General features: G+C 32.8%; 1 protein-coding gene across 1 annotated transcript; it reads left to right on the forward strand.

Moving 5' to 3' along the window:
• Window positions 1–987: 987 nt before the first annotated feature.
• On the forward strand, window positions 988–12,957 carry LOC119605685 (inositol-3-phosphate synthase). The gene is made up of 4 exons (XM_037958944.1): window positions 988–1,379; window positions 9,706–10,647; window positions 11,880–12,347; window positions 12,408–12,957. The coding sequence occupies exons 1-4, from the start codon at window positions 1,251–1,253 to the stop codon at window positions 12,549–12,551; spliced, it is 1,683 nt and encodes a 560-aa protein (XP_037814872.1). The 5' UTR covers window positions 988–1,250; the 3' UTR covers window positions 12,552–12,957.
• The last annotated feature ends 364 nt before the right edge of the window (window positions 12,958–13,321 follow it).

The following is a 13,321-nucleotide window of genomic DNA, read 5'->3' on the forward strand; positions in this document are numbered from 1 at the left end:
GTTCTAGTTATGTTCTAGTTCTGTTCTAGTTCATTTCTAGGTCTGTTCTAGTTCAGTTCTTTCTGTTTTAGTTTTGTTCTAGTTCTGTTATAGTTCTGTTCTAGTTCTGTTCTAGTCCTGTTCTAGTCCTGTTCTAGTTCTGTTCTAGTTCTGTTTTAATTCTGTTCTAGTTCTTTTCTAGTTCTGTTTTAATTCTGTTCTAGTTATTTTCTAGTTCTGTTCTGTTCTAGTTTTGTTCTGTCTTATTTATGGTCTAGTTCTGTTTTTGTCCTGTTCTAGTTTTCAGAGACTCAGCTTAGATACTCGAAGCTAAGCCTAGAAGCTAAGGATAGTTTTTTTCAAACAGGTTTAATTAATTAACATTCAAGGATCTCTTTGGATCATCAATGATTCGCAAGAGGATTGCAATATCTTTGTTATTGAATCTGGCAAAACTAATTGCTCAATAGTTTTGGGGGAAGAACCGTGTGGTTTCAAACATTCTTAGGATTGGGAAGAATTGGATAGTAGATCAAGACATCGGTGTTTTTTAACACAACTCTTATATCATTATACCAAATAAAATTCTCTTTCTTTTAAATTAAAGAACATAATATGAACATGCGTATTACGGCACGCGTGGAAAAAACTACAATAATTAAAGCTCAAACACAGCCGGCTTTAATTTAAACACAAACTCCCAACAGTTGGGGGTATTATTGAAACAACAATAAAAACGTCAAATTTTTGCTTTGAGCAAAATCAAATACAATAAATAAACAAAAAAATAAATAAATAATAAAGAGAGTGAAAAAAAACCCGAAAGAACGCGCGAGTTGTTTGATATACTGATTCTACAAACACATTGTTTAAGGAAGAAAGGCAGACCCAACAACAGCAACAAAAATATTAAAAAAAAATATCAGAATAATAACAACAAACACGATATGAGGGTATCGTGTCGGTTTGCGAATTTAATCATCATCTAGGCATAAATAGTAGTGGCTGCTTTCCAACCAGCTCATTAGTTGGAAAACATCGAAGCCGTAAACAGCTCAAACCAAATAAAGAGAACAGGAGAAAACAAAAAAGAATTTTGTGAAAAATAAAATTTATAAAGAATAAAATTTGAAGCAGTTTTTTTTGGCTATAGAAACGTCAGTGACATAAAAAGTTATATAAAATTTAATAAAAGAAAAGTGTTAAATCTTTAAATTAAATTTTAAACAAGTGTTTTTTTTATTAATAAAATATAAATAAATTATTTAAAAATGAAACCTACAGCTGCTGAAAGTTTGGAAGTCATTTCACCTAAAGTACAAATCACTGATAGTTTTATTGAAACCGATTACGAGTATCAAACTTCACAAGTAAAACGTTTGGCCAATGGAAAAATTCAGGTATGTCAGTCAAGTCGTCATAGTATTGATTTATTTCATTATTTACAAAATATTTTTCTAGAACTTTAGAGGGTGGATTTTTTAACTATTAATATATTAAGTTTGTTTTTAAAAATAGTTTTAACCACAAGTTTTGTGGAAAATGAATTTAAATGCTTTTTGTATAATAAATTTCTAAAATTTATTCAATCATTTGAAAGGCATAACAAAAAGGGACATAAATTAGTGTTGTGTATTTCAACGAATAATCGTACAAAATTGTAATTCTTTTTTTTTAGATTTGTTCTTTAAATTTGTATAAATATTTCAAAATTTTTTAATTAGAATTTCCGAAATTTATGAAATAGTTCTACTTTAGTTCTAGTTCGGCCTTAATTCAGTTCTTGTTCAGTTCTAGTTCAGTTCTAGTTCAGTTCTAGTTCAGTTCTAGTTCAGTTCTAGTTCAGTTCTAGTTCAGTTCTAGTTCAGTTCTAGTTCAGTTCCAGTTCAGTTCTAGTTCAGTTCTAGTTCAGTTCTAGTTTAGTTCTAGTTCAGTTCTAGTTCTGTTCTAATTCAGTTCTAGTTCAGTTCTAGTTCAGTTCTAGTTCAGTTCTAGTTCAGTTCTAGTTCAGTTCTAGTTCAGTTCTAGTTCAGTTCTAGTTCAGTTCTAGTTCAGTTCTAGTTCAGTTCTAGTTCAGTTCTAGTTCAGTTCTAGTTCAGTTCTAGTTCAGTTCTAGTTTAGTTCTAGTTCAGTTCTAGTTCTGTTCTAGTTCAGTTCTAGTTCAGTTCTAGTTCAGTTCTAGCTCTGTTCTAGTTCTGTTCTAGTTCAGTTCTAGTTCAGTTCTAGTTCAGTTCTAGTTCAGTTTTAGTTCAGTTCTAGTTCAGTTCTAGTTCAGTTCTAGTTCAGTTCTAGTTCAGTTTTAGTTCAGTTCTAGTTCAGTTCTAGTTCAGTTCTAGTTCACATCTAGTTCAGTTCTAGTTCAGTTCTAGTTTAGTTCTAGTTCAGTTCTAGTTCAGTTCTAGTTTAGTTCTAGTTAAGTTCTGATTCAGTTCTAGTTCAGTTCTAGTTCAGTTCTAGTTCAGTTCTAGTTCAGTTCTAGTTCAGTTCTAGTTCAGTTCTAGTTCAGTTCTAGTTCAGTTCAGTTCTAGTTCAGTTCTAGTTCAGTTCTAGTTCAGTTCTAGTTCAGTTCTAGTTCAGTTCTAGTTCAGTTCTAGTTCAGTTCTAGTTCAGTTCTAGATCAGTTCTAGTTCAGTTCTAGTTCAGTTCTAGTTCAGTTCTAGTTCAGTTCTAGTTCAGTTCTAGTTCAGTTCTAGTTCAGTTCTAGTTCAGTTCTAGTTCAGTTCTAGTTCAGTTCTAGTTCAGTTCTAGCTCAGTTCTAGTTCAGTTCTAGTTCAGTTCTAGTTCAGTTCTAGTTCAGTTCTAGTTCAGTTCTAGTTCAGTTCTAGTTCAGTTCTAGTTCAGTTCTAGTTCAGTTCTAGTTCAGTTCTAGTTCAGTTCTAGTTCAGTTCTAGTTCAGTTCTAGTTCAGTTCTAGTTCAGTTCTAGTTCAGTTCTAGTTCAGTTCTAGTTCAGTTCTAGTTCATTCATAATCGAATCATTAAAAAAATTATCATTATTATGGAAATTTTTATTGATAAACTTGTGATAAAATTTATTATAACTAAATGCATTTATTTATCTTTTTGATTGATTAGAGTTTGATATGAAATATTTACATATCTAAGTTTAGGGATAAACTCACTAGCCACATGACTAGTGAGAAGAGGACAACAAAAATTTCAACATTTAAGAATTAGTTTAAAAAGATTTTGTGAACTGCAGTTTTTTTTAGCAGTAAATTAATATTATTAGAACTTAAGCGTGAAATTAACCAAAACCATATTATCAATAGCGCGTGAAGTTAGCAACATAAATTTTGCAGTTAACAAACCAGCGTAGAACAAAGACAAGTTACTGATAAAATCCTAACAATGCCGGTTAAAACGTCCTTCAAACTTTCTAGAAAACTCCTAAACTGACCTTCATTGTAGAAACTTCCTGAAAGAAAAGCCGCTTTGTATAACAAAGAACAAATAATATTCCCGGTTTTATTGATTTTTTTTCTATTGTGATAAAGACATACATATTCCAGAACTTACTTAACATCACTCCACTTCCTCACTTTTTTATTTAATAAAGTAACGCACATGCGTTTTAAAAACTTCAGTGCACTTTCGCCTCCATAAAGATAACAAATTTCATGTTCAAGGTTACTTTTGTATATATAGACAACAATAGTATTTATAAATAATACATAGAATAATCGTTTCACTAGGTCTGGGTTGAGGTTGTTGCCTGCCACTTGTTAGATATTTATGTGTGGAGGAATCATACATTTGAACAATAATTGTTTAAGGGGGAATTACATACTGAACAAATACATTTGAAAACATTTATCAAGCGGTCAGGGGTTTTGGGGGCAGTGTATTAACTGTTAAGTATTGGGTGTTCAATTTTGTTTATAAAGCCATATAAATAAATAAAAAAACTAGATATTGTATATTGGATGACGAGGAATGGCTTATATTATTTAACAATTTATTTTTTTAATTTTGCATTTTGTTTATAATTAAGATTTGAAAAAAAAAATATGGTGTGAAAATATTTGAAAGCTGTGTTGAAATATGTGAATATATTTATGAAATTGTTGCTTAGAATTATTAATAATTTGTTTATATTAGCAGTCATTTGATTTGCATTTTTTATATAGGCACGTGGTAAAGAAGTCTAGATCTGAAATTTTATTAAAAATTCTAATTATAACTCTGTATTTTAAACGGAACTATATATGGAATATTATATACATATAATGCTTTAAAATAAGATCAAAAATCTCAAGACCAGATGATTATGTGACGTTAGAAACTGTTACAGGTATTAACGTGGCAATTTTCTCCGATGTACTTTGCCACCGACAGATTGCACGCTAGTTCTTGCATCCGTTTCCAGTAAATACTAGGAAGTTCGATCATCCCTGGACGAAACCGTTTCGAAAAAATATTCACATTTTCCTGATTGTGATATCAACGAAAGGGTGACAGAAGAAACAAAATTTCGGAACTTTGGTATTTCGCATAAAAGGACTTTGAGACTTTCGTTACGTTTGTTGCATTATTAAGTATATAATCGTTCGGTTCAGCCTAATTTATTAAGATTTCTTGGATGCAGTTTAGGCAGTTGTTACTTACAACAGAGGCTTCGATCCGATAAACTATTCGAGGGATGTATAGTATTTACTGACGAATCAAAGATGGACATTGGCACGTATATAAAAAGGTCCTTCTTTAAAGGGGAGAATCTAGCGATCTGAAAAGCGACGGAACTGATACCGAATCGCATCGTTCTTGGATCTGTTTAGAGAAGTTATATCGATTGTCAGGCTACATTCAAAGCATTGAGATGTCTGTCATTCGATGACTAATAGAAGTAGAATGTAGAAATATTCTGTAATGGGTAATAAGGTATCAGATGGACTTCCAATGTAGTATTCGAACATAGACCTAATTAGTAGGGATAGATATGAAAAACTATTTCTTTGTCAATATAATGAGATTACTGGACTAGAACACACAGCGTTCTCATAGTCGAGTGGCACTTTTTGGTGCACAGGGACATCAAAAATATAGAACATGATCCTAGCGATTTGGAAAACTGATACTGGATTGCATCGTTCTAGAATCTGTTGTCACAATCTATATCGATAGTCCGGCTACATTCAGAATATTGATATATCATACGATCCATGTCAACGACTAGACAAAATGTCTAGTCTATTTGAAGAATTCTATAACTTTTGATAACTAATATTTGACAAAGTTCTCATCTGATTATTTCGATCTGAAGTTTATAAAAGTTTAAACATAAACATTATTAGACAATGACAATATTCTAGGTCAATCAACTAATAAATAATTTTATTATTTTTAAACACTCAAGCAATTTGTCATTGGTATAGGTCGGGGAATATGAAAAAAACACGACAAACAATTAACCGAAAGCCGAAAGTTTGGAAATAAAGCAATAATTCAAAATGATTAAAAGAAAGAAATAAAAATTTTAAACAATGAACAAAATTGTAAACAAATTCGACAAATTTAGACAATGACCATATTATGATAAAGGTTTTTAGAATATATTTTAACATATAAAGAGCAATATTAATAGAAATGTCATAAATTACTTTCTTATGTAGTTAAAGCGTTAATAAAAACGCTTAATTGTTTACATTGTTATTAAAACAGGATGTACGTGAAGTTAACAAACCATAGAGAAGGCATGACATGAAAATGAAACATGTACCGCTATGTTTACATATAATTTTGTTAAAACATGTGTTTTTAATAAAATTTAAATTACACAAATTTATACAATTAATAATAATTTTTGTCAATTCATGCCAGAACACACCCTTAAAACTTTTTTCTAAAAAAAAATCGCTAATGATAAGACATTTATAGTTTTTTTTTTGTCTTAAATATAGACCAACAATTTTTATAGTTTTATATAATATTTATGTATATACAACTGTAGCTATTTAATCAGACAAACATTTATAAAATTTGAGACATGCTAAAAATATTAATATATACATTTTTTTTAAAAAAGACTTACGTGTACCTATGAAATTGCACTTTTAGCACTAAATTCTCATTTCATTTCTGCCAAATAAGCCAAAAACTAATAAATTTATATTCTATATACTACATACATACATTCTCAAATATATGTTAATTTGTAATTTAAATAATAAGAAGAAATAAAATCAAGCGATAAATTGCAAAAAAAACGCTTGTGTTCAACATATTAAATAATGAAATGTGTGTGTTTTGAATAATTAAGAGGGAAAATGTAAATAAAAGATTTTTTTGTATAAATTATAAAAATTTTTTATATATAAACAGCTGCTTTTAAAAGTAAATAATTAGAAAAAAAATCTAACCGGCCGGCTTTTATTCGTTTATTAGGAAAATATTCCATATTTATAATAGTTTGTTACTAATTGCTTTAGGACCGGTTTTATAATTATAATATTTGTTTTAAATTTTCGTTTTTTTTTTTTAAATTTGTATTAACTTTTAACTAAAGTTTGTTTTTGTGGGTGCAAGGGTTAATAAACTTTAAGATACTTTAATATACGTAAATATTTGTTAAATTTACCGTTATGCCAACGATATCTGTAGTAAATTATAAAAATTAAGATATTTCTGATAATAGCTGAATGTGTTGGAACATTTTGTCTCTAGATATTTCCTAGTCGTTCGATAGAGTGTTGCATGGTGTATTTAAATCAAAACTAATTGTATTTGGTTTCGGAAATGATCGCACTATACGATTTATTATAGATGGAATCTTATCAAACGAGTTCAAGACTAATGTTCCGTTCTTCCCCCTACTCTATATCTTATGTTCTTAAACGACGTTTTATGCCAATCTTGATGACAGCAATATCTGTCATTCTTATCCAATTATACAACAACAATCCTTTTGAAGATTAGGGCAATGAATGATTCGCACACACGGACTTGATGCGAAAATTTTAATGTTCCCTTTCAACTCAAAAAATCAACTTTCTGGAGCTACTCGACCGCACACAGAAGAGGGCGAAGATACTTATCGTTGACAATTGTCATAGTGCTTTACGTGAACACTTAACACCAACCCATTTCCAACGCTTAGTCCCATAGTCCCTCCTCTATGGGGTATCTGTTGACTTCGGCACCGAACTTATCCCGAATCATACGATTTCACCCAGCATCAGTCTTTTAACCAACATTCTCTTCCGGCGAATTTAGGTTTAAACCTCAGCCACCACCTGCACCCCGAAGGACCTTCTCCAATAACTGGGACAAGACAAAGCCCGAAACTCTGCCCTGCGGGCTACCGGTTCCCGTGGTACCAGATTATGTGGTTCTCTGGTACGACCCCTTATCAAATCATTCCAAGGAAAGCCCAAGAATATATTTGATCATCACCAGTTTATAGTCCCGGCAAACTAGAGGTACTGGTAGCACCTAATTTCCACGGTATTGCAATAATACCAAGATGGGGTCTTTCATCAAGGTAACATGACCCGGGGGGAGACTTATCGGTGACAGAAGGGTATCGAATTCTATTGATTTATTATGGCTTTGAATTAACGTGAGAATTTGGAAGTACTTTACGTCGGATAATTCCCACGAAAAGTAACTTAAAATCTTGACGAACTGGGGGAAATCGTGGGACTTAATACTCGCAGTCTACTACGTTTTATGAGGATAATTAGTCATTTCTTCGACTGGTTTTTATAGGGAGACTCAGTTTCTCTCACATTTATTTTCTTAGGGAATCGACTCGATAAATATTTTATGTGAAACTCTTTCTGAATCGACAGTTTCCATTCATCGCTCCGTTTTAACTCTATTCTTTCTTATTTTAGTGATGTATTTTCTGAGTAATTCCATTGAAAAACGAGGTAGCATGTTGTCCTCGTTTTGAAGCAGGTGTTTCACAACAAGCCCATCAAAGTTAGGCTAATCCGCGTAACATTTGCTGAAGAATTTCTTTGATAACCGTACATGCATTGAATCACTCTGTATCGCCGACGAATCTCACCAAAGCCAAAAAGAAGAGCAGCAGGTGTTCCTGATATAATTCGATGACACACCATTCTGTAGCTACAACGTTAATGACTCCGTTTTGTCGTTTGCAAGAACCTTTACGGGAGAATTCATTCAATAACAAGTCCATGCATTTGATCACTCTGTATCGACGGGTGTTCCGCGATATATTTCGATGACAAACCATTCTATTACTACAGAGTTAGGTTAGGTTGATAGGAGGATGTTCCTAAGAATCTTCCAATCAGTGTTAGTCAGGAATGTTATTTCTGGAATAACATCACTTCCAAGATACTTGGATCTAACTTCGACGAATGCCTGGCAGTGGCAAAGAAAGTGTTCCAGAGTTTCACTGTCCTCTCTACATGCTCTACATTCGTCTGAATCCGCACGTCCAATTTTGCATAGATGTGCTCGTAATCCTGTGTGTCTACTCAGAATACGTACCATCATACTAACTTCAGACTTGCTCATTTTGAGGAGATTTTTCGTCTTGCTCTGGGTCACTCACTACAGAGTTAGTGACCCAGTCTTTGTCGTGTTCCAGGTATATTTGAATGACATTCCATTTGAAAACATATAAAGAGAGACATACCAAGAAATTAAATGCTTGATTTCATCACTCTGTATCGCTGACGAATCTCACCAAAGTCAAAAGGAGGAGCAGCAGGTGTTCCTGATAAAATTCGATGACACCCCATTCTGTTGCTACAACGTTAATGAATCCGTTTTGTCGTTTGCGAGTACCTTTACGGGAGAATTCCTTTAATAACAAGTCCATGCATTTAATCACTCTGTATCGACGTACATACATATGTTCCGCAATATATTTCGATGACAAACCATTCTGTTACTACAGAGTTAGTGACCCCGTCTTTGTCGTTTGCTATTACTTCAGCAATTAATAAAATGCTCCTCTAGCAGGGGTAGTAGTGTTTGATGTGGGTCCTTAAGTTCTATTTGTTTAAAAGCTTTCTCCTTTTTAGCGGTTTGCCTTTTCGTGGGGTAATGGGTAATATGGAAAAGTTAAAAGAAGGGGGGAAAAACAGGAAATTGTAATTAAGAGGAGGATAAGCATTGGTCATGAAGGCTTTTCAAATCGCAGTATCAAGAGTAGACCCTACGTCGTGAATTTAACAAATAAGCTGATCATTAAAGGAATCATTATTGGCACCGAAAAGTATATCTCTTTTCATATGAGTATTAGATTATAAAAAAAATCCCCTTTTATGACTCCTTATAAATGATTATTCATAAAATTTGTTTATTAATAAATACTAATAAATTTTTGGGACTGGTTTAGACCTTTAATCGGAACATATGTTAGTGGCTATTATCTGCCAAATTTTCTATTTTTTGTTTGTCTTGTGATAAGAAATACGTGGTTTTAATATGACACAATTTGATTCATGTTTATTTATTAAAACTCTTAATTAAAAGTCTAATAAGAAACAAAAACAAACACTGTATAAATTTTGTGTTAATAACATTTTTGGGGGTAAATAATACGGATTTGCAAAATTCTTAACAGATAATGATGAAAATTAAAAAAACACACGAGACTTTTTATAATTGTTAAGATAAGCAATTGTTGCTAACTTGCCGGGCTAATAGCAAGAGGGAGTATTAATTGAAGTGGATTTAGGGTCTTCACAGTAGACACTTGAAATCATTTGAAATGTTTTTCTAATCTCATTCTATTTTCTTTTTAGGTTTTCCCCGAAACCACCAATTTAAAAATTCGCACCGACAAAAAAGTACCCCGCTTGGGTTTGATGTTGGTGGGATGGGGTGGTAACAACGGTTCCACCTTAACCGCTGCTCTCGAAGCCAACCGCCGCCAATTGCAATGGCGCAAACGTACCGGTGTACAAAAGGCCAATTGGTTTGGTTCCATTACCCAGGCCTCTACTGTTCTTTTGGGTTCTGATGAAGATGGCAAAGATGTTTATGCACCCATGAAGGATTTGGTGCCCATGATCAATCCAGATGACATCATTGTAGATGGCTGGGATATTAGTTCCCTTAACATTGGTGATGCCATGCGTCGTGCTCAAGTTTTGGATGTTGAGCTACAGGATCAATTGTACAAAGATTTAAGTCAAATGAAACCCCGCCCCTCTATATATGATCCTGATTTTATTGCCGCCAATCAATTGGATAGAGCCGATAATCTCATTAAGGGTACTAAATACGAACAGTATGAACAAATACGTCGTGATATTCAAGATTTTAAGACCAGCAAGAATTTGGATTCTGTTTTGGTTCTATGGACGGCCAATACCGAACGCTTCAGTGATATTAAGCCTGGTTTGAATATGACCATGCAAGAATTGGAGGAATCTTTGAAGGCTAACAAATCGGAAGTCTCTCCTTCAACCATTTTTGCCATGGCCAGTATTGCTGAGGGTTGCACTTATATTAATGGTTCACCACAAAATACTTTTGTACCTGGTCTCCTTGAATTGGCTGAACATAAGGGTGTTTTTATTGCCGGCGATGATTTCAAATCGGGTCAAACTAAATTGAAGTCTGTGTTGGTGGATTTCTTAGTGGGTGCTGGTATTAAGCCGGTATCGATTGTCAGCTACAATCATTTGGGCAACAATGATGGCAAAAATTTGTCGGCTCCTCAACAATTTAGATCAAAGGAGGTGAGTTTTCTGAACTGAACAATTAATGAACTAGTACTGAACTAGATGTGAACTAGAACTGAACTAGAACTGAACTAGAACTGAACTAGAACTGAACTAGAACTGAACTAGAACTGAACTAGAACTGAACAAGAACTAGAACTGAACTAGAACTGAACTAGAACTGAACTAGAACTGAACTAGAACTGAACTAGAACTGAACTAGAACTGAACTAGAACTGAACTAGAACTGAACTAGAACTGAACTAGAACTGAACTAGAACTGAACTAGAACTGAACTAGAACTGAACTGAACTAGAACTGAACTAGAACTGAACTAGAACTGAACTAGAACTGAACTAGAACTGAACTAGAACTGAACTAGAACTGAACTAGAACTGAACTAGAACTGAACTAGAACTGAACTAGAACTGAACTAGAACTGAACTAGAACTGAACTAGAACTGAACTAGAACTGAACTAGAACTGAACTAGAACTGAACTAGAACTGAACTAGAACTGAACTAGAACTGAACTAAACTGAACTAGAACTGAACTAGAACTGAACTAGAACTGAACTAGAACTGAACTAGAACTGAACTAGAACTGAACTAGAACTGAACTAGAACTGAACTAGAACTGAACTAGAACTGAACTAGAACTGAACTAGAACTGAACTAGAACTGAACTAGAACTGAACTAGAACTGAACTAGAACTGAACTAGAACTGAACTAGAACTGAACTAGAACTGAACTAGAACTGAACTAGAACTGAACTAGAACTGAACTAGAACTGAACTAGAACTGAACTAGAACTGAACTAGAACTGATCTAAAACTGAACTAGAACTGAACTAGAACTGAACTAGAACTGAACTAGAACTGAACTAGAACTGAACTAGAACTGAACTAGAACTGAACTAGAACTGAACTAGAACTGAACTAGAACTGAACTAGAACTGAACTAGAACTGAACTAGAACTGAACTAGAACTGAACTAGAACTGAACTAGAACTGAACTAAAACTGAACTAGAACTAAACTAGAACTGAACTAGAACTAAACTAGAACTGAACTAGAACTAAACTAGAACTGAACTAGAACTGAAATAGAAATGAACTAAAACTGAACTAGAATCACTATTGACACTGAAATAGAACTGAACTAGAAAAGAACTAGAACTGAACTAGAACTGAGCTAGAACTGAAACATTTTGACATAAGATCGAAACTAAATTTTTCTTTTCTTTATATAGATCTCCAAGAGCAATGTAGTCGATGACATGGTAGAATCCAACAAGTTGCTCTATGGACCCAAAGAACATCCAGATCATGTGGTGGTCATTAAATATGTTCCCTATGTTGGTGACAGCAAACGTGCCATGGATGAATACACTTCGGAAATTATGATGGGCGGCCATAACACTCTTGTCATACACAATACCTGTGAAGATTCCCTCTTGGCTACTCCTCTTATTTTAGATTTGGTTATTTTGGGTGAATTGTGCTCACGCATACAAATCAAGAACAAGAATGAACCAAATGCTCCTTGGGTACCCTTCAAACCGGTATTATCTATATTGAGTTATTTGTGCAAGGCTCCATTAGTGCCCGAGGGCGCCCAAGTGGTTAACTCTCTATTCCGTCAAAGAGCTGCCATAGAGAATATTCTACGTGGATGCATTGGTTTGGCACCCATTAATCACATGACTTTGGAACAAAGAGTAAGTTAAAAATGCGACGGGAAATTATTGAAATTATTTATTAATTCAACTTTATTTCAGTTTGATTTCTCGAGCATTACCAATGAACCACCAACCAAAAAACTCAAGACCTCTTTGGCCCATAGCAAGCAACAGCATATCAAGGCTCATGCTAATGGTCATGCTAATGGTATTACAACAAATGGTACAAATGGTGTTCATTAAATTGAGCAGCAAATTTCCCCATTTTCTCTCCTCACCAACTAACATCTCATTAACAATTCCAAAAAGAAATCTTTTAAAGATTGTAGGATTTTAAATGTCTTTACATATATAAAACTAAACATTTTGTTGTATATCTCTCTAGATTATACCCTAAAACCTTTTGGTAGTATGTAGTTTTGAAAAAAAAAAAAAAAACCAACCCACAGCAGTTTTGTATTTATGTTTATAAAACTCCTTTAAACTTTTTCTTAAAAATCGTTTTAGTATTAGGAAAAGAATACTTATTTTTGTTTCTTTTAACAACAAATCTATATTATTCGTAGATTTAGCTTAACAGTTATGGACAATTTTTAAGAAATTACAAATTTCTTTTGTGTTATAAATAAAATACTATATGAACTGAAAACATATTTTTATATGAAAAAGTAAAAAAGTTTATGTTTTATATTTCATTTGTTGAGGTGCTGTTTTTGTTGTTTTTCCTTATAAGTGGCAAAGGAAAAATGTTTTAAGTACCTTAATTTATTAAATTTTAAGTTTACTTATTACCAATATTTTGTTTAAATGTTTCCAAGTTGATAAATTTTATGTACATTCTATAAATAACCAATTTAGTTTATTTCCTTGGAAAAGATGTTTATGTTTACTACATAATATGTATTTTAATATACATTAAGTTTGTGTATATCTAATTATATTATAATTAATAATCAATATAATAATTTGTAGTTATTTTCCAGGAATACAAATGTTTATTTTTTTCAAATTTC

This window comes from Lucilia sericata, unplaced genomic scaffold (genome assembly GCF_015586225.1).
Source record: "Lucilia sericata isolate MDLA Ls3-8-SP2 unplaced genomic scaffold, ASM1558622v1 Contig000510F_arrow, whole genome shotgun sequence".
Lineage (NCBI taxonomy): Eukaryota > Metazoa > Arthropoda > Insecta > Diptera > Calliphoridae > Lucilia > Lucilia sericata.